General features: G+C 42.8%; 1 protein-coding gene across 1 annotated transcript in view; it reads left to right on the top strand.

Moving 5' to 3' along the window:
- The window catches only part of KSR1 (kinase suppressor of ras 1), a 71,652-nt gene that overhangs the window by 22,220 nt on the left and 27,730 nt on the right, over positions 1-21,702 (top strand). Inside the window, exon 2 of the mRNA XM_075168293.1 lies at positions 16,144-16,284. Coding sequence (XP_075024394.1) covers positions 16,144-16,284 — 141 coding nt within the window. The remainder of the gene's footprint in view (positions 1-16,143; positions 16,285-21,702) is intronic.

The following is a 21,702-nucleotide window of genomic DNA, read 5'->3' as shown; positions in this document are numbered from 1 at the left end:
TTTTTATAGCTGCATACCTCTTGGTTGCTCTGGAGAAATGTGTTACTGGTGTATTACATGCTAGTATAAAAAAGTGCATGATGGATGAGAGAGGCATACAGCAGTAGAGTATCTACTCCCAGGAGCTGAAGTCTGTCCAGCTGTGTGATACTAAATTATTCTTAGACTTACAACTGTTGGCAGTACAAACATCTTTACATAAAGAAATAAAAGCTTTCATGTGAATATTTTTTTGTCTTTTTCCCTCTTTTACCTGTTCTTTTCCAAGGATATTCAGATGCATTCAAGGAATCAAAGAATCTACTGCTTTTTGCTGAGAAGTTTCAGTGGAAATAGTGCTGGTAGCAGCAGTTTGGAGCAAACTCCGCTTGTCTCATCATGAGAACAGAATATGGAGCCTTGGCACTGGTGACTGTAACATAGATGGCAAACTTGAATTTTTAAGAACTGAGGCTTTTTTAGAAATAGTATTTTCCTTCATGGGGGTAGATTTGCCTTTTTTTACTGCAGCAGACCTCAAAAGCAACTCAGTAATGGAATTTTTGGGAATCCTGCCCTTAGAGATTTCAGCTTGTGATAGGGGAATGAACGGCTAGTTGTTCAACCACATAAAGCAACACTGCTGTATCTGATGCTGTGGTACAGTTTAAAGTAGTGAGGCTCACTTAAAATGCCATGCTCCTTCTCACTGAAGCAAGGGGGTAGCAGTAACTGCCTTGCTGAGTTCAGTGGGTGGATGTATGTCCTGCGAAATCAGGTTTTGGCAGGTGCATTTAAAAACTGAGTAACTGATTTAAGAACATCTGCTGAGTAATTGAAAAGGATGAAAGGCAGGCAAGTCCTCAAGGTAGTGAGTAATGCTGTAGCTTCCTATTTTTGGGTGACTGTGCTCAGTCCTCTCTCTTATCAGTTGAAGAAAATGATTGGCAGTGGCAATGTTGTAGAGACAAGATTCAACATGCAGGGTTTTTTGCAGGCAGGTTATGGAAATGAACTCCAGAACATGAAACACTAGGCTGAGGACCAGCCTGGGCAGCCAAACCAGCTTGTATTGAGCTACTAAAAGCCTGTTTCTGACCTAACCAAGCACAAGGCCCTAATGTCAACTGTACTGTTAGGGTAACAGACAACACAAACAGGACCTAATCCAGCATTCTGGGAAATCAGTTTCTTCAGTATTCAGAATCAGGTCACAGCTGGAAAGCTAGTAATAGTTTGCTGCTCATTGTTTACAGTATAATCTTGAAAGTGCAAATAATCTAGTTGAATTTATAACTTCCCTTTGCCAAAACACAAAGAGAAATAAGACTATGAAGAAAGGATGGAGATAGAAAGTGGTTTTTTTTTTTTTTAAGACATTTTGGATTCAGAAGCTGGATACTAAAGAAAGACTGCTGATACTTAGGGAATCCTGCTGTTTTGTTCACTCATCACGTGATGGCTGAGCAGATGTATTTTTGTATCCGTGGAGATCCTCAGAACAGCGGAGCTTTGGAAGGAGAGCTGATTTGCTCTATTTTCAAACTACCGTCTGAACCAAATATTAGGAAAGCTGTATGTGTGCACTGACTTTGTGCCTATGAGATAGGTAAGAAGCTGTCTGCAGCACTGCTGGATCCCTCAAACATTTGTAGGCCTTCACTGTATTTCTGGCCTTGTTACTCTGGAGAAGTGCTGTAGGAAGAATTACTCCCAGCAGTGTTTTATATTACACATAGCAGGAGGTGTAGTAGAGTACCAATAGCATTTAGAGTCTTCCATTGTACAAGTGTGGCATTTCAGTTTTCAAAAGCATCCTAGGGAAGTTAGTATTTTCAGTAATGCCCAACTTACTCGTGTTCCTTTTTGAAAGATCAAGATGAAATACTGTAAATGAAAGGAGTCTGAAAAAAACATGAGTGATCTTTGAATAACTATGAAGAGTTGGTTGGCTGCAGTGAAAAATCTTAAAGCTTAAGCAATGAATTTGTATCCAGCACTCAGAACTGTCAGTTTGCAGGCAGAAAAATACAACATAGAATCCCTTTGTGTTTCCCCTGCTCCTTAGGAGGGGAGTATTTCCATTACAAAATAGCATACAGGCTTGTTACAATGGCTTTTTATTTTCTCATAAGCAGGCATGTTTTTTTCTCTTTCTGGTCGCTGTCGCTCAGCAGAGTCCCTTCTCTGATGCAGTCATCTGAGCAAGAGACTGAGCAAAAATCCTGAACCTCAGAGGCTGCTGACCTTATTCTCCAGTGGATAATCAGAGGAGACACTTTAAGACAAAAGGGATATAACTAAGCACATGTAATGCAAAAGGGGTGGTGAAGAAGTATTTTGAAGAATGTTTCCCAAGGAGACTGTACAGCGTGAAAAGTGCAAGATGTAAAAAAATTGCAAAGCTCAGCAGCTGAGTGGACTGAAGGAGAACAAGTGTATAAATCACTTTGTAGAAATGTTGCTACAGGATGATGCTCTGGGATTGTTTTCTGAATCTTGGAGTGATCAGGAGTTCTGAGTGGAAGTGATGGCAAATGTGAGAACTTTCCTGCTCCAAAGGCCTTTTTCCAATCTCCAGTTGGAGTGAAAAGTCAGGCTCAGATTTTTCACAAATTCTGCATAAAATAATTTTTGGACACACATGCAAAACACTTAAATTTTGATTCTGAACTGGCACATTTCCTTTCATTATATATTTAATGCAGAAGTGAAGTCTTTTTAAATGCAGGTTTTTATTAGAAAAATATGTTTTGAGAACTTTTATTTGTTTCCATAGAACACTTTGAAAATGAGAAACTTATCTAAATCACTTCCATGGAAAAATCTTGGTTTTAACAAACTGTTACAATACACTTCTCTTAAACAAGCAAAAACAAACAAACAAAAAACCAACAAAACCCCCCACCTCCTTTTCTGACTAGGCACAGGGACAAATGTGCTGTGTGTGGAGTTTCTGTGGAAATTCACAAAAGTAACGGGTATTGTATCTGGCTTAAAGATGCTAAACTTGGAGCTTGTTGTCTTTGGATGTGTCTGTGATCATTTTTCAAGTGTTGATTAAAATCTTTCCAGGCTGTTGTGTGATGCCAAGTAGCTGTTGCAGTACTGTCTGTTTATGGCCAGTTGTTGCTTATCAGTCGCCTATGTATTTTTCCTCATACAATTTTTACTAGGTCAGCAACTATATTTTCCTCCATTTTCTAAGTGGGGACAACATGGTTTAGATGAAAGTCTCAGAGTCACAAAGAAAAAATGTTCTTTTGTGGGGTGGTAATCTGGATTCAGGTGTCTCCACTCTAAATACTGTATTTGTACTTAAAATAATGGTTGAAACCCCATGTGGTTGCTATAGGCAAATGTTAACCAGTAAGACAGAGCCCCAAAGAGATTTTTGGAAGAACAAAATGTGAGCAGTGAGCCATGGCAGCTTTCTCACGCAGTGTCTTTGAAAACAGAAATGTGATCCCAGTCCTTGCCAAAATAGCTCCATTCTTTCTAGCGGAAAGCTAATAACTTGGAGCATTTCACAGAATAAGGTTTCTTAGCTGAAATTTCCCAGGGTGCAGAGACATAATGCCTTCCACTCTAAGACCTGCAACCTGCTCCTACATATTCTTATTCTGTATAAACCTCTTCCCCAAAGTCCAGCCCAGCAGCACTTTGGGGAAGTGTGTGTGTCAGAGGGAGGAGGGGAAGGTGGAACGCTTGAAGTGCTCAAATAATTGAGTCAAATGAGCAAAGGATTTGATTTTTTTGTGTTTTGTCTCCTTCCCTTGGTCTGCTAATAAGTCCAAGTGCTTCAGAGAACAAGCTGCTAATCTGTCTCATTCCCCAACCAGTACCTGAGGGAGTGGAAGAGACAGGAGGTTTGTGAATGTACTTTATTTTATTGAGGCTTCAGAAATAGAAATGTCTAAGACAAAAGGGAGATGGTTGGGAAGGCAAGGGGAAAAGAAATGTGGAAAAAAACTTTGGACTAGGGACAGCATCCTGGGCAGTAAACTGCTTCGTTAAAGGAGCTCAGTTCCTTCAGAGAGTACTGGGAGCTTTCAGGCTAGACATCCAAGGTATTGCCCCTTGGTCCCTCACTCTCTCTGATGAGAGCTGTGGGTGCTCAGTACCTTGCAGGATGAGGCTTGCAATGAAGAGGAAAGGGAAGTGCAAGAATATGACGGGGACCTAGAATTAGTCATTCCCTTCCTGACCTTGCTGAAGGAAATGTCTGGCTTTATATTTTTTTGCTGTAAATCCTACTTCTTTATTTGTGCTGCAAGTTTACACAGGTTGTTGGGTTCTTTATTCCCACCTCCCCCACCATACAATCCCCACATACTTGAGAGTTCTTTTACAAATACGTGAGAATGATCAGTGCAATCATAAAAATGATGGAAGATATTATCTTTAAAGGCACTTCAAGTTTTGAATTTTACAGAGAGATCCATGGGTTGTAACACAACCTGTATCCCCAAAACGACCTGGTGTTTCCTCTTCAAATTATGAACCTTTTGTAATCTTTCTCCCTGTCACTTGCTGCTTTCTGGCTGTAGTCATTGTAAAACCTGCAGGGGATTTGGGTTAGTTGTTTTCTTTATGGGAGGAGAGATACAATGGATTTGCCAAGACACTGAACAATTATAGTTATAGGGAGAAACATAGTATTAGTGTTATCTTTGGGCTTCATTCGTATAACTTTACCGGCTACCGCAGATAAGTTGGACAAGTAATTGTTTATCTGCAATACTTTACTTTGAGAAGCCTGTATTGTATTAGGACCTGAGCACCTCATAAATTCCTCCCTTTTCCCCAGCTTGGTGAAGTAGGGTAGCACTGTGTACGCTCTAACAAACCAGGAACTGACCCTTGAAGACTATAAGGTGCGGAACCATTAAAGTATGTAAGCTCCTAACTTGCTATTGAAGTCTGCAGGGGATCTGGCCTGCAGTGGTTTGCTTAGGAGCGTGCAAGAAATAGGAAGGAGAAGGAGGATCTGAGTCTACGTTTCCCCAACTGTCAAGAAAGATTTATTTAGGGCTGATCTTTGCTTGGGGCAGGGAGGTGGAAGTCTTTGATTTCTTGAGGCTTTCCAAATTTCTTTCAGTGCTGTTGTGATGTGGGTCAGTGTCTCAGCCAATGTAGAATCCCTGGAAGGGACCTCATGAGATCCTTTTAGCTATCTTGCCAAAGGCATGAGTAGCTCTGCCTAGTCCATTTCTGACAGATGCTTGTTAACTTATTGTTAAAGACCTTGACTGAGGGCCAAGACTCTGTTAAACTAGGCTTTGTGAAGCCTTAGTTGTTGAGGACCAGGTTCCGGACTGATGGTCATACTCTTCCAGATGGTCACCCAGTTTGAGCTGGTTGAGATGTGGCTGCAGGATATGGGAACCCTGTGGAAGGAATCAAACGGGTGAGAACAGGAGGTATGCTATGCTTGGACAGAAGTATTCTTCATAGCAGCATAAATCCATAAGCCTGCTAAATGGCACGTGCACTAATTTCATGAGTGGATGGGAAACCTTAACAGGTCTGTAGGCCAGTTGGAGTAATGATATCCTTACGTATCCGCTTTGTGCAGGAGGAAGTATTAGTCTTCCTGTGTTCCATATGGAAATACAGTTAAGCCTAATGAAGCGTGGCTGAGCTAAAGAAGCTAGATGGGTGCTGGAGAGAAGTCTGAGCTGAGAGAAGGTTGAGCTGGAGATCTGATGTGGCAGCAGCAGGGTTGTGCTCAGCAAATGGTAAGTACAGTTCTTAGTCTTGCAGAGCACTCTCAATCATTCTGTTGCAGTTGCATGTCCTCAAGTTAAAAAGGAAGGGGGAGGGCTTTCATTTTTAGTGTGCAGTGGGTGTGAAATCTTTGATATTTAAGCAGAGGACTGTTCCTGCAGCTGCATTAGGCTCGGATGCCTCCCTAGGATGAAATCTTTGAAGAGAGTCATGTTATCAGGCACAGGGAACTACTTGGTTGTGCAGTTTCATCCTTCCGCTCCCACTCTTAGCTGGGGAGGCCTCAACTGAGTGTTTACAGCTCTCAGTCACTGGGATTGTGAAAAGGAGGGGAGAGAAAAGGGGTGGTATGTGGCCTCCAAGTGACCCAGAAATGATGCTGTCTGCATCATCTGACAAAGCAGAAATAACATACTGTAGTGTTTGGGCAGTGGCTATTGTGTCAGCCTCAGGCATGACTGAAGGTTCAAAGGAAAATCCATCCATCTGGTGTTCTATCTCTCCCTATCCCTCTAACTCTCTGTGCTTTTATTTACTAATTTCTCTTAAGGCTTTTTTTTTCCTTCCCTAGAGCATACCTTGTCTGTACACTTTTCTGCTGGCTTGTGTTGGGTTTGTTTTGCAGGGTTTGTTTAGCAATGCATTGAGAAACTATTTCCTTTTCTTTTATAAGCAAAACCAAAAGTCCTTAAGTCAGCCCAGACACCCAGGTTCTGCAGAAGCAGCAGGCTGCGAGTTGCTTCTGTGTGGAAGCCGGTGCAAGTAAGGCTGGCGTCGAAACTCCATGCATAGACCCTCAGCCGATGTGAGCTAGCACAGCTCCCTCACTGTGGCATGCTGCAGCCTGCAGAGTGGTACCCCCAGAGTGCAGCTGTCACTCAGAGGGCTTGTTCCCATCCTTGTCATCGTTGTGATTTCCTCTGCTTTTTAGAAGCTCCACTGCAGTCAATGCTGCCATGATCTAGTGGTTAGATCAGAGGACTGAAAGTTAGGTCTTTTGTGACCTGTTTTTAGAACTGCTCCTTGACTTTGTACAATTATTTTTAATCCTTCTTCCTCTTTCTTCTTTTTAATAAGGTGCTACCGCATGGGGTCTTGTGAGTATGTTAATGTTCATAAGTTGTTTTTGGGATTCAAAGCAGTGGCACTGTTCTGCAAACTGTCTTTTTCAAACGGGACTGTGCCTGTGGTCCAGCATAGCAGTAACCTACATACCTGGTGCCTTTGATTGCATTTGTGTAATCAATGGAGAGGAGGATAGGAAACAGACCCAAGGAAGAGAGGACTCTGGCTACTGTTTTAGCAGAGCCAGAACTAGAAGCCAGGCCTCACATCTCAGGAGCCCTGCTCGCTCTGCCACACTTCCTTGCTGAATGAATCAGCTGGGTTCAAGTAAGTGAATGTGAATTCCACAAACTGCAAGTCAATGTCTGACATGTATGCGAGCTTCTTTTCTCAGATACTATCTCAAATAAACAAATGCATGTGCTACCAGATATTTCTTTGTAATGTCTTATCTGCTAGCTTTGCCTTACTCATATATGGTTGGTGAAGATGGATGTCAAAATGTCATCCTTTAGTGGATTCAGTTAAGTTGTTTTTGAGGGCAAAGCCATGTGGGTGAGAAATTGAGTGACCTCATTTTTTAGGATGCAAATAATTCCCTGAAATGTTTTTTGCATCTTTTCTTATTTTGGGTTGTGCATTTTGCTCCTGTGCAGCTCTTGTGCTTGCCTTGAAAAGAGCTGTTTGAATTCCATGCTGGATTCAAGGTAGCTTTGAAGTTTGTGAGATTATGACTCTCCAGCTGAATCCTGCATCATCTGAGTGTTCCTAATGAAAGCACAAATGGGAAGGATGTTTTTCTGTGTGGTCGAACGAAATGTTCTATGAACAGGTTTGGATGAGTTTTCACTGCAAAATGAGCATATGTCATGCTAAAAGGGTACAGACCCTCTCTCTGCATTTCACCAGGCAGATTTAACTTTAAACCAGTCAAAACCAGGCATTGGTTTAGTTCTTCCTATACTGGAAGGGGAACAGTCCACATTATTATAAGGTATCTCTATACCTATATGCACAACAAACTAGTCCTCTGAACACAGAGGGGAAATGAGAATTTCTGAGACTTCAGTTGCTGCTTGGTGATGCTATGATCAGATAATGATAACAATTCAGATAGCCGGGGGGCATTCAAATGGGTCAGCTGCTTAAAGCTTAAGTTCACAGAAGGAACAGCTCAGTGTTGGGTTGTGTGGCGTACAGGAGTTGCAAAGACAGTTGATTTGTTGTTAGTTGAAGGGTATTGCAGACTGTTAACTTTGAATCAGAACTGTTTAGGATGGTTGACTGAACAGCGGGCCTCGCAGGCAGGTATGAAGTGGCTTGCCCTGTGTCTGCAGACCCCTGGCAGAGCTGAGACTAGAAGCTATCTATGCCTTGTAATCCTCCCTCCATCTGCTCCTGGCTCTGTGCACAGTCTGCAGGACAGACCAGGAAAACCTCAGCACTATTTCTGCGTAATGGTTCTTTGGCCTTATTCTTGTCTCCTCTGGTCGGGCACTTCGTCCTGGTGTATCTTTGGGTCTTCTCTGGCCCCAGATAAGTGCGCAGGCTCAACAGCACTCTGATCACAAACTGTGATTGCCTCGATTACTGCGTACCAGGGGAGGTTCTGCTCTAGACACACTTAGCGTTGCTGCATTTCAGTCCTAACCGGAGAAACCAACCAGCATTTCTACTATGGTGTGTGCTACTTTCCACCAATTCCCTCCCTGTTACTGTGGTATCCAGGTGACTTATTAGCTCTGTTGTGATCATCTTTCCAAAACTCATGAAAGAATGTCTGTTCTTACGGCCGTTTCAAAGATGGGAATCTGAGGCAGAGCGGGTGGCGACAACCATACCTCAGAAGTGGCAAACACTTACCCTCATTGCTGGGCTGTACTTACGAGCGAGCCGCTGTGCATGCCTTGCACCGGCGAGGTCAGGAAGGTGTTTCATTGTGCCGGCCATCTGCACAGGGGCCTTCTGAGCTCTTGTTCAGATCACAGGTTCCTCCTCAGCTCTCAGCTTTCATAACTCAAAGCAAGCAGCCTTGCATACAAAATAACTTGCTCTATAAAAATGAAATACTAGTTTTTCCCTTTGCATGGATCAACTCAGTTGCACCTTTTTTCTTTTTTAACTCAGATGACTTTGAAAAAAGTGTCCTGAAGTACACTCACATTGCTGCTGGTCTCTGAATGGTTGAGATCTCTATCAGTTTCTCACATGGTTGCTGAGCATGACTTCAGAGACAAATTTGGCAAGTCAGATTCTGACCTTTTTATGTTCTCTTCAGTGCTCAGGTTGCTCAGGATTTTTTTTTGCCTGACTTAGGGTTTGTCTATATAATGGCACTGGGGAAAATAGATAAGAGTCAGCTAAACGTGTGAAGTGAATCCACTTTCACTGGATGCCTTAAAATGACTCATCTTACTTTCCCCAGTGTCCTGTGGAGATAAACTCCGAGATCGGAAGTTTCAGGAGGTAGAAATGCAGAACCTCCCTCACTGTATGAAATACTGATCCAGCTAAGTGCCCTGCTACAGCAGTAGCTATTGTCTGATGCTTCAGAGAGCGTACCCTTGCCCTCTGGGTCCTGTTCTTGGCAGGAGGTTAATAGAGGAGTTCCTTCCTGATTAATTCCTGTCTGAAGGAAGATAGATGATTTGCATTTCTCTTAGCCACATGTAAGAGCCGGGTCATACATTGATCTAATCCTTTCAAAACTTCAGCCACCAGCTTGTTAAATTGCAAGACAGTAAGTGGTTGTAGGCTTGGAAGTATTGGTGTAAGCTCATATTTATTGTGTTTTCAAGTGCTGCCAGACTCCATGAGATTTCATCTCCTGGGACAGGAGAAATACGATCTGCTTTTGAACATGCGCTTGATTTGTTGATTAAATAATGACAACTGTTTGTTTTGGATATTGCAAAAACCCCTCTTCTAAACATTGCATATGTTTCAAGTCATCAAGGAAAGTTGTAGGCATCAATGAGCAGAACATTGTAAGTTTTGTGAAAATGTGAAAACATGGCATTTGGTTGTGAAATGTATGACTGAATCAAACTTGGTCTCAAACCGTTGATATTCTGAAGGAATCTCGGTTGGCTCTTTGGTAAAGCTGAGTCCCTATCAGAGTCCCTCTGGCTGTCCCCAAGTTGTTTAATGTATAATTTCCATTCTGTGCTTCAGTTTCCCTTTTTTGTGAATTGAAAATAATTATTCTTGCTGCATTTATAGGCTCTTCCAAGATATGTGGATTAAAAGCATGAGAATAAGCTAGGGAAGACTTAAAAAAAATGCACTCTCTTCTATCCTTTACTCCTTTCTCCCTGTTTATTTGGATCAATTGCATTGAATTCAGACTGATTGGTTTTTGGTCAAGTGCAAAAGCTGCAATAGGTTTAACGTGCTTCCCTGTTAATGACTTCTGGAATAAGATGCCACTTTTCTAAAAATGAATAAAACATAATTGCCAAGAAGCTTAGAGACAGTGGGCCCCCAAATGCATGAAACTTAATTTCTCTGGTTAGGGACCATAACTATTAACATTCTCTTACAAATTAGGTTAGAACGTGATTTCTGATCAGTTAACCAGAGGTCAGAAATATTTGGGCTGCAGTTTACTGAATATTTGGGTTGCAGAATACTGAATTCTTCCATCTCATCTTTGCAATATCTCCTTGCTTGCCAAGGACTCCTGAAATTTGCAGCCTGATGCCAGTGAACTAGTTTTACAGATGCAATTGCTTTCTTGTGCCACGTCTGCAGAAGTGCAGCTGAAGAACTTGTGGGTATTTGTTTTTTATTCACAGTCGTTTAAACTCCCAACAGTTGACTTGAGGTCATGGATATGGGCAAACTTGTATCTCAAGAGATCTGCTGTTTATTTTGTATAAATAAATAAAAAAGTACAAGCTTGGCAGTTTTTTCCTAAACATCTTGGGCCTGATTCTCACATACGCTGTAAAGGGATATTAATTTAAAAAGCGCTCTAAGGAGGAGATAAACATGCATCCAGGACCATACCTTGCAGCATGTGCAGTTCTTGGAGCAAATGAGAATTGGGTGTCTTGGCCATCAGCTACACTAGACAGAGAGAAGGAGGGCTCTAATGGAGCACACCCTGTGAACAGCGATTTACTCCAGCTGCTCCGTATCCTGTCTCTGTTCTTGTTCTTTCCCATCTCCGTGGGTTTAAAGCAGTTGGAGTATCGCTGCTTCTGTTGTGGGGTTTGCCGTTTGTGATGAGTAGGATGTGCTCTTTGGAAAGCAGGCAGTGCATAGCTTACTATTGGCTTTATCTCTCTGTCTAGTTTGTGGTTGGAGACCTGCATGTTGTTTGTGGGTTTTTATGTGCGTCACTGAACCCAGAAGTTTTATTATATTCTCAGAAAAGGGTTTTGCAACAGCTCAGCTATTAAAGCCAAACCATGTAGTTTAGTTAAAAGTCTGGGCAGGAAATAACAAAATGAAATTCATCCTAGGGGAGACGCGTGGTGCATGTAGGGTGGGAAGAGAATGCAAATATACTATTTATAGGACTAGGGGAAAACAAATTTGGACTTGAAGTGTAAATGCGAAGGAGTTATCATGGGAAAACCAGACTTGGCGATCTAAGATACTCAGATCTGTGCTGTCAGGCTATTCCGTTTTTGAGAATTATGTTTTTGTTATATCCCAGTGAAGAAGAAAAGTTTGACACTGAAATCTGTGCTGCATAGAGTACCGTCCAGCAATATCCTTTTAGGAGTTTATGCTATGGATGAGACACGTCAAGTGAAAATATTTGAACCCATATTTTTTTAAGCAGTATGAAAATAGTTGAAGACAGCGCCTGCTCCAGGGAGTTTATATGATACAAGCAGGTAGAGCCACATGCTGGATGGAAGAGGAGACAGATTATTTAATTTGCTCACGGTCAGACAGCAGGTTAGTGGCAGAGCTAGGAGTAGAGTCCAGCTCCCTGGAGCTGAGGTCCATTCTCTTAACTCATTAAGTGTGGTGCCTCTGGTGTTACACTGAAATTGGTGAGGAGAACTTTTGTGCGGAATGCAAGAATAGTGACTGTACCTCACGAATATCCTTCCTCAAAGCAGCATGCTGTCCTTGTGATACTGCAGATTGTAATAGGATAATGTGGGACCATACATTTTGTGTATAATTTCTTTTACTTAATTTGTGATTTTTAGTTTATAAATAGATGCTAAGTACTTCTTGCCCTTCACCGTGGTTTTTGGAACAGATTCCCACACCTTTTCTTGCCACTGTCAGTGCTTGCAGTTCCCTGCTTTATACTGGGTCATGTGCTACTTTTAAGGCATTTGCATATAATTAGTGTTACATATAACTAAGAGTGGAGCTCAGCAACCTTGAGGTATGCCCAGGAATGGGGAAGGGGTGAGGTGACCTGGGGGAAGAAGCAGTAACATACCACAGTACCCTGGGAATTCTACATACCGCGGCTTACAAATGCGCAGCCGACTTGTTTACCTTTGGTTGGATTTTGTGGTTGCAGTTTGTATATCAAAGTGCATATCGTCATTGAACCTTGCTTGGAATGGCCTCCAGAAAAAGAGAAGGCTTGGATGATTTCTGTCTTCCTTCCCCTTTCCATGCCATATCTATTGCACAGCCAGGAAGCTGCACTATTTTTGATTTATATAGGCTGATTTTTGGCATATTGGGGGCTATTGAGTAGTCCTCAAACTTCCTGCAACCTCCTCTTTCTGCTTCTTATTAGGGGACATTCCCCCTCTATTCATACCAGGTATTTGTTGCTCCTATTGCCTCCATTCCCACTCTGTGCTCTTGGTTAACCTTACTTCTAGCCCATGGGTTGCCAAGATCCCCTCTTCTTCTTCGAGAAGGGCAAAATGTGCTCTCCTCACTTTTCCTGCCAGGGCTTTGACTATCTTGTTCCTGTCTTTACCCAGCAAAGTCAGCTCTTTCTCATTCAAATCTTTTCTTACCTAATGTCTTTTGAGGAAAGAAGCCAGGATGCAAACGAGATACATTTGGAGGCCACAACAACAGAACCAGGTATCTTGAGAATGAAACCCTAATGATGAGAATGTAGGTCTTTCCTGTTAAAAAAGGAGGCTTAGGGCAGATAGGCAAAAGTCAAGAGCCATGATAGCATTCAATCTAAACTGTGGAACAGTTGCTTTAACTGTAGGAGACAGTATTTCCAGCTCCTCCCCCTAATATGGGAGTTACCCCCCGAGCTGTGCACAGACTTAACTATAATGGCTGGGTAGATCTGCAGAGACACACCGCATCTAATGCGGGCCAGCGGCTGTACTGTATCAGGATGTATATGATACAAAGCCAAGCCATGAGGTGGGGAAAAATTACAACAAGAAGCAGAAAAAATTTAAACCAAGCACTTAGCAGGAAAATACTTGGAACAGCATCTCCAAGCTCATTTCTGACCTGACTGTGAATGGGAGAGCTCGCTGGATAGGCTGTTATGGGAAAGTATGTATGACAGTGAGAAAGCAGAAGGTCATGGCCAAGCCAGCCAATGACATCATAGGTGCCCCTTGCCAGCGCTGAGTTAACTCTGAAGGAACAGAGCACGCATACTCCTGAGACACCTTAATGTAGGGGTGTGTACAACTGAAGGTGCAACTGTGTAGGAGACTACAGCTGACAGCAAGTTTAAGAGTACAGGTACAGGCAGAGCAAGCTGCAGCAGTGTTTAAAAGTCACGTGGTCACTATCATACGGCACTAGGCTGAGGGAGCGAGCTGACTTGTCTCTAATTGGCGCAGAGTACGGGAACATGGCTGTTGGTGGTGCCCAGGCCTCTGCTGAGCCCATTGCCAGCCCCTTCGGAGCCCAGCCGCCTTCAGCAGAACTGTGGCTGCCTGCAGGGGCCTGCCCTGCCCTGCTCTGCAGCATTGGTTCTGACTAGAGAAAGCAGACAAAGGGTGGAAAAAAGGAAGTGCTATCATCCCCTTTTCATAAAAAGAGGTACTGAGACTGAGAACGATTGAATGGGATTTCCAAGGTAATTTCTTTTAGGTCTTACGCTCCAAAGCCATGTTAGGAAGTTATGGTTAAAAGGTTCCTCTGGTTTCAGCTGGGTGGTCAGAGTGTAAATGAAAAGGAATGGCTGAGTCTTCTAGGACATGGCAGTCCTATTGCACAGCTGCCTCTCCTAAGACTGGCACTGCTTTGCATTTCTGTATTCATTGCATGAAGAGTTTGAATCACTTTTGTTTGTATTAACCCACTTTTTGATAAATCTCAAACTTCATGACACTGCTGTCTGAATTCAGAAGTGTGTGGGCAGAGACATACTTGTTATACCCGATAGTTGTGAGGAGTCAGATTGCTCATAAAACAAAACCCTCAGCTAACTTTACAGGAAAGCACAAGCTAGAAATACCTTATCAACAGCTGCTGGTTTTCTTCATTACACAGAACTGGTGGTTCTGCTGCTAGAACGCAACCAACCTCCAAGAAGCATCCAGTGTGGTGTTTTGTTTGGGGCTGCTGCCACTTGGCTTCCACTGGCTTCAGCTGCAGCTAGAAGCTTCTAGAAGCTATATGCTTCTTCCATTCACATGGAAATAGCTTAGTTTTGAAGCTGTAGCCACAAACATCCAGCTGGATGTGCTGGTCTCCAATGCTGAGGTGGGGTCACTTCAGTCAAATGTTGCTGCAATCTGTTGCCCTCCCAAGGATGGCTTTTCCTACTCTTGACTACCAGTCTTTAGCCATATGCAAAAACTGAGGCCCACAATGGCTTGAGTCCCAAGAAATTGTGACTGTAGCTAGAACTGTGGTCTCATCAGCCATTTTAAAAGAATAGTATTAGTAATGTAATAACTTAGCAGAGTGTAGTTCCCCTGTGCAAGTACAGGTCCTCCTGCTCAGTGCTTGTTTATGGTTAACTGCGTTTCTGTGCATGTTCTGTTATTATCCCCTGCAGAGCCTTGCTTATTTAACACAGTTGTGTGTAAGAGCACCTGGATCAACCTCATGATTATACATTTGCAGGACTGGGTCACAGTAAACAAGATGAGAGGGAGAAAGAATTTCCCCCTTTCAATAAAACAAGTGATACCCACATATTGCCGCCAGGGAAGAATTTGCATTTGTTCTAGGACAGTTACTACGAAGTAGTAGCTCTCCCAAACTGATAAGCAGGCCAAAAGCATTATGCTCCATATGGGGCTCGTTCAGTTGAGATCAAACGCATATCTATTTTCCCTGTAATATCTGCCATATCCTTTATCTGGGGAAAAAGGAGATGATCTAATTCTCCTTCCCATGTATAACTGAGATTGTGCATACAAGTGATGTATAGCATCATTCAGATACATAGACAAAAAATATTTTGAGCAGAAACTTCAGAGGAGAGATATTATAGCAGTCAAAGAATCTGTGTTTGTTTTTTCATTTTCATTTGTAGTCTGATCTTGTCCCAAATGCTAAAATTTGTTGACTAAGAACGTGTTTTAGTTTATAAATCACATATCAGCTAACTTGCTTTGCGGCATTGTTTTGTTAGGAAGGTTTTGAAGCTTAAGTCTGCCCCATGGGAATGTGTGACATAGTGAGAAATCTTTTGAGAATATTTTCTTTTTGATAAGCAAACATAAGGCACAAATAATATTCCTTCTTGCCATTTTATTCTTCTGTGTCTGAAGTGAAGGTTTCTGTGTAGTGCATTTGGCATGAGATGGTCAGGTGATAAAAGCTTTGGAATAAAACTTTAGAAGAGAATAGAAGACATACAACGATCATCTAGTCCAACTGCCTGAATTTTTGTTCTTTTAAGATCATTGGTTTTAGTGTTGGTTTTTATTAATAGAAATGCCCCTCAGCTAATGGGCCTCAGAGTCTTTGGGTACTTTGGCTATTCCTGCCTCACTGATCTTCTAGCCCAAATGAGTCCTAATGTAAGAGAATATAATAAATATATGGGAGCAATGGATGAGAGGGCAGATAGTAGGTTAGACTAGCAATACCCGCAGCATCCAGAATGTAGTTGCATGTATATGTGCAGTACCTTTAAATTGAATGTAATTAATTATTTCAGATGGTTTGGACGCCCTTTCATATTTTGACATGACACCCAGCCTCTGTACGGAACTTTTGTTGATACGAGTTTAGAGAAGAGTCCTGCGGGGATGGGCCCTGCAAGGTCCTGCCTTCTGCTGAAATGTTGAAGAATAAAGATGCTCGGTGTGAGGGAAGTGCTTCCCTGTATGAATTTCCCTGAGTGCTTGTAAGAGTATGTTATTATTATATCATGAAAGAGCCCCACTCAGAAACCAGCATCCCCTTTGGCTAGGTACTATACAAACATTGCCCAGGAAGATGACAACATATCCCAAGGAACTTAACTGTTTACTTTCTGGATCCCAACAGGTGAAACTGATTGACTACATCCACAGACAACGGCAGTGTAAGCTGAGCGTGCCCCTGAATGACAGGACAGCAGAGCTCAACAGCTACCCAAGATTCAATGACTGGTTAGACATTGTCAATGTGAGGAAAGAAGTTGTACAGGTAAGGAGAAGACAACCCTCAGCACAGAACCCTCCTCCCCTTTCGAGACATTCCCAGCTGCCTGCTGGGTTTAAGTTTCCTGAACTTACTTTCAGGCAAAGTGGGAGTATGTGAGTACACAGAAGGACCTTTGGAGGAAAGGGTTCTTCCTATCTCCCAGAAGCAGTGATCACCCAGTGGGAGTGCTGAAATACTCCCTTCCCTTTCTCCCCCTCCCTGCTCATAATAGCATTTGAAGCAGCGCCTCACGCCTATTGCTTAGTATGAGACAAAGGTCCTGCATTACCAGGACCTCCTCTTCTTCTGCCTGCTAGGGCCGAGAACGACGCCATAAATTAATCACTTACTAACTTTTAGATAATAATAATACTGTACCATACTATATTCTCCGTCCAGTACTAGCCAAAAAAGGACCAAGAGTTACCATTTTGTGCACTGATGGATCCAACAAATGGACAAAAATGTTGAGTTGTGACAGCCTGGAGTTTTCTTATCTCTAAAAGCATACATGCCACAATTATAACTTAGTGAAGATCCAAAAATAGCCAATAGCACTGTGTCCCTCTAAACTTAGACTAGCAAAAGGGGTCAGAGTTTACAAGATTGTCCCAGACTGATGGTTTTGAAACTGTGTAGCCTCACACAGCACTCGGACTACAAAATCAAGTGGACTGCAACCCAGTAGTGAGCAGGTGGTTTTTGATCTGGATTTTGACTGGATAGGAGTCTCTGTTCAGAAACAAGAGAGGGTTTTTCATTTTATACACCGCCCCCGCCCCCCCATGAGTAAAGTCTCTGGTTCAAACTGATACCAAAGAGCATTGCATCAGTGTAAAAGAATGGAATAAATAACTTTCCTGTGGTGGTCTGTGTGGTGGCCGGCATCAGCTGTTCATGCTTGCAGATCGTGGCTCCTTCTGATCTTTACAGTTTAATTCTTAACATGCAAATCACTGGAAGCCTCTTTACTGCACAGAATAATCTGACACTTCTGCTGGAATCAGAAATGACCAGATAAGCCAAGGCCTCCAGCTCCTGTCTCTGACATATTTTTTTTTTTCCGGCACTTTTTTTTTTTTTTCGGAAGAGGAGCCTGAAATCCTGGCCACGGTTAGGTGGTTACTGGGAACTCCAGGACTGCACGGCACTGACATCAGATTGTTCCCTTGGGTCTGGACTGTGCATGGCTTCCCTATGCTGTTCTGTACTGGGGATAGTTCGGTTCAATGTAACATTAATGGCAATATAAGTAGAGCTCAGTCCACTGATGGCTAAACAAAGCAGAAAAGGCTTTTTCCATATTTTTCCCATTTTTTGGCTCTGCAGGGCAGATCACAGTGTTCTCATTCAGTTTCCTTTGATCCTTACACAAGCAAAAATTTTCTTTGACTTCAGCAGGGATCTGCCTGAGTGAAAAAGTCAGCAAATTTTCAGGGAAGTTACTGCAGCTTGGTCCTGATGTAACTGAGCATACTCTGGTAAAATAGGATGAGTTCAGGATGGAGTTGTTCCTTTTATTTACTACTATTTATTTTGAATGTGATGCTGCATGTTGCCTTCCAGCCCAGCAAGGTTTTGGGTAGCGCAGCTAAAGGTGCAGCAGTGACAATGAGAGAACAGAAAAGCAGCCTGTTGCTGTGGCCAGACTGCCAGGCTCACAACTATTGTTGGTTTCTAAGGTTACTGGAATTGCCTGAGCCTAAAAGAATGTCTTTGTAGCTCTTTTTTAAATCCTTTGTGGTGCCTGCAGAACTGGGGGAAGGGAAGAGGTAAAGAGGAGGGGTAGAGGAAGGGGGAGGGAGGTGGACAGTTCAAATCTGTCACATCCTGCTAATTCAGGGAGCAAACAGTGTTGAGACTGCCCTTCCGTTTGTGTAGACACTAAAAAGGGTGAACAAATTCGGTTTTGGTCTAAGGCAGGAAGAGAACGTATTCCAACTGTTTATTATTTTTATTCATGCTCTCTTGCTACCCTCTCCCAAGCAGTGACCAGTGTAATGAACTGTTCCCTCTGTTCTCTGGGACGGAAATATAAGAGGTGTACAAAGCATTTAAATTCCTCTGTGATTCCAAATGTATGGTTATTTTTTAAAAGTTCTGCATCCATTTCATGCAGCTGCAGACAGCTTCTTTAGCATTTATAATAGCTGGACAGGAGAACTGCAACACCCATTTGTCATTAAAATTATTTTTGAGTAGGCATGCTGGAACAGGCTGTAATCTGGGGGAAATGGAAATAGCTGGGCTAACAAACCAATTGCTCTGTTCTTGCCCTGGTTTGGTTTTTTTGGTTTTTTTGTCCTGCTATTTCACTGCTTAGAAAATAGCAATGCAGCCACTGTTGGTGTTGGTGGCGTGGACATCACCAGACAGTGCAGGGGAGATGTTTGTCTGTGATGAGTTGTCTTTCAGAAATGTTACAGGTATATGGGATCATTCCTGCTGTTGCTTAGACTTTATACAGCATGTGAACCACAATTCAGCTGAATGCTTTCAAAATGGAAATCACTGACAGAAGGAGCTTTAATAGGTTAGTTATTAAGAAATATATAATGGTTTCCCTTAGCTTTATGCACACTGCCTGTGACATGACTGGGGAGAGAGGTGGTTAGGGAGCCTTTAAAGAGATGGCTGAGTAGGTCAGACAGTGAAAACGGGGACACTTGAGTCCCATACCTGGTTCTGTGGCTGGTGTACGAGACACACCGGGGAATGTCTTCCCATCTCTAAAATAGTTAGCTCACTGTAAAACTGAAATAGTCATACTGGGTTTCCTTCTTAATGCTTCCAAACAGTGCTGCAGAGAGAAAGAAAACCCCACAACCATTGTGATAGTGTATTCATGTTAGGCACATAGCCTCTTTTCTTGAGAGTTTTAGGCTCTGAAACTAGTTGGAGAGGTTGCCAAGTACCTGTAGAGTCTCGGAGAATAGCTGCAACGCAGCCCTTCCCTGTCCACCTCTGAGATCTAAATAGAAACAGCAGGTACAATGCAGGAGGTGTGTGCAGGTGAAGGGCTCTCCTGTGGCCCACTGCTTCATGGTTTTTTGCTTTTTTTTTTGGTTCTGATTCCCTTTGCATTTTTAGCATTGCTGGAGGGAGTATTGCAAGGTTGTGCTAGTCTGTGACATAACACCTTTGAAAAACAGCCTAATTGCAAGCAGTTTTTTAGCTCAGCCGTTAGAGAAACAATGTTCTTTTTCTCCCTCTCTCTTCTCCTCCCCTCTCTCCCCCCCAGTCCTCTCCCAAATAAAGCTGCCATGCAGGGAAGCACAGAAGCTCCCAGGCTCTCTTGTCAGAAATAGAGCACCAGCTCTAATTTAGAATATCTGCTGACTCCTCTAGTCCACAGTGAAGACTATTTTTGCTCAGTGACTTGCTCTAGACATTGTGAAGCTTGAAAGCACTTGCTGTTATAATTGCTGTCTTGTTGTCAGGCTCCTTTCTTTCTTTGAAAACCTATATTTAAAACAAGAATAATGACTGCTTGTAAAATCCTTTAGTTCTGAAAGAGATTATAGTAATAACAATGCACTGTTTATGGCGTTGGGCGACAGCTAAAACTCCTGTGAGCATGGATAACAGTCAGCCGGTCGTGCTGCGTGGAGTGAAAGGGCTGTTCTGTGTGGACCTAGCAGACTTGGAGGTAGGTGGTGAATACAAGCTTCGAGTTTGTGATCCTGTTTGCTCTCTGTGAATACACAATTCTGAGGGGTAAGGAAACTTTGAACCCCTACCCCAACTTGTGCTATTTCTGTTTCTTTGTTATTGTTCCTCTAATCAGTTGCCAGACAGATTTTTATCATAGAAAACAGTGGCTAGTGTGGAGCAGGCTCTGCTTTGGAGCTGGGCTAGTATTGTTCTGTAACTTTCTTTTTAAGTATTTTCCTAGGAAAAGCTAGAGTCCTTGTTTTTGGCTTGGAGTCCTAGAGATTGATTAGCACTGTGTACATGTGGTTTAATATCGTAAATGGTGCATAAATGGTTAAATATGGTGGATTGAAACTGGGAAAAGAGGTACTTGAACTGAGAACTAGAAAAGGCAGAACAAGGAACCATACAGCCAGAAGATACATCTAAGCTATATAGTGGTCTCCAGTGGGTAGAAGTTGCTCTGAAAATGGACCTAGAAAAATATACTGATCTGGATTATCCTGCTCCCCTTGAGAGTTGGAGTAAAGAATTGAGGGGGGAGTGGGAGGGAAGGAGGATGTGAAAAGAGTGCTGTCCCCACTGTTAGGTTAAGTCTCTTGCAGAGCTACTAACGAGGTTCTGGGCGGGGGGCACGTCTACCAAAAAAAAGAGATTAAAAAATCTCTACTGGCTTATTTTCTTTAGCACGGAAAAAAATCCTCTCTGTCTTTACCGTTATTCTTCCCAGAAATGTCACTATTATATTTGTTCCCACATATAACTTGTCACCATCTTAAAAAGTAACTTAAGGACATAGTCATCTCCTTATCATCTTCTGAAACATGTCTGAACCAGCCCTGCTCACCGTGTAGCAGGGGTTCCAGTCAATCAAGTTTGGAAAGCTGTTTTTAGAGTAGATAACTGTCACGCACGGGGAGGGGCAAATCCTGCCCTAATGATTGCTGTCTGTAAGCAGAACTTTGCCACCAGGGAGACTACGTGGGAGCAGATGAAACAGTACTGTGGTTGGGTCTGGTTTATGGCCGCTGCATTTGGGGAATGTATTTGACTCCCAATGTATATATTTTTTCGTAATACCTCCTTTTTGCTTATGAAACTTGTCTCGTTCCCCATTTAGCATTTATGCCAAAGACCTACTTTCTTGTAAGTAGTCGAGAGTGGTTCCTGAGCAAGCCAGGGGCAGCGCTTGGCACGCTGGGGAACAGAGCAGGAAAGGCTCGTGCCTTGAGTAGGAATTGTCTGTTGAGTCTCCTGCTGCCCCTGTGAAAATCTGTAGAGGATGAGGCATAGGCATCGGGTTGATACTAAGGAGACCACGGCAGATGGTTATGCTTGCTTGGACTGTGATCTAGCTTGTAGCACATCATGCTGATCAATTGTTGGAGGAAAAGCATGGGGTTTATGTGTGTGCATCCTTACTTTGGTTGGGGGAATAAAAGAAGCAGATCTGCCTAAGCCTATCAGGTTTCCACAGCTGTATCCTCTCATCTTTTTCTGTCAGCATATCTACATGAACAGACTATGAGGATTTTGGCCGTTTGCTGGGGATTTCCATGGGTCTGGCAGCAGAAGCTCTGACTGGATTGCTAGATAGTAGAGATCCTGAATGTGCTAATTGTGTGTATGCAAATTAACACTGTCCTGCAGGCTTCCTGGACCTAAAACTCCACCACCATGTTCCAGCTGAAGGCCTCTCCCCAGTGTAAACAGCTCTTGGAAAATATTCTCTACTACTGCCAGGGTTCCCGTCTCCTGCCAAGGGGT

This window comes from Calonectris borealis, chromosome 19 (genome assembly GCF_964195595.1).
Source record: "Calonectris borealis chromosome 19, bCalBor7.hap1.2, whole genome shotgun sequence".
Lineage (NCBI taxonomy): Eukaryota > Metazoa > Chordata > Aves > Procellariiformes > Procellariidae > Calonectris > Calonectris borealis.
The sequence above is the reverse complement of the archived record's forward strand: the minus strand, read 5'-3'. Positions and strand labels throughout refer to the sequence as shown.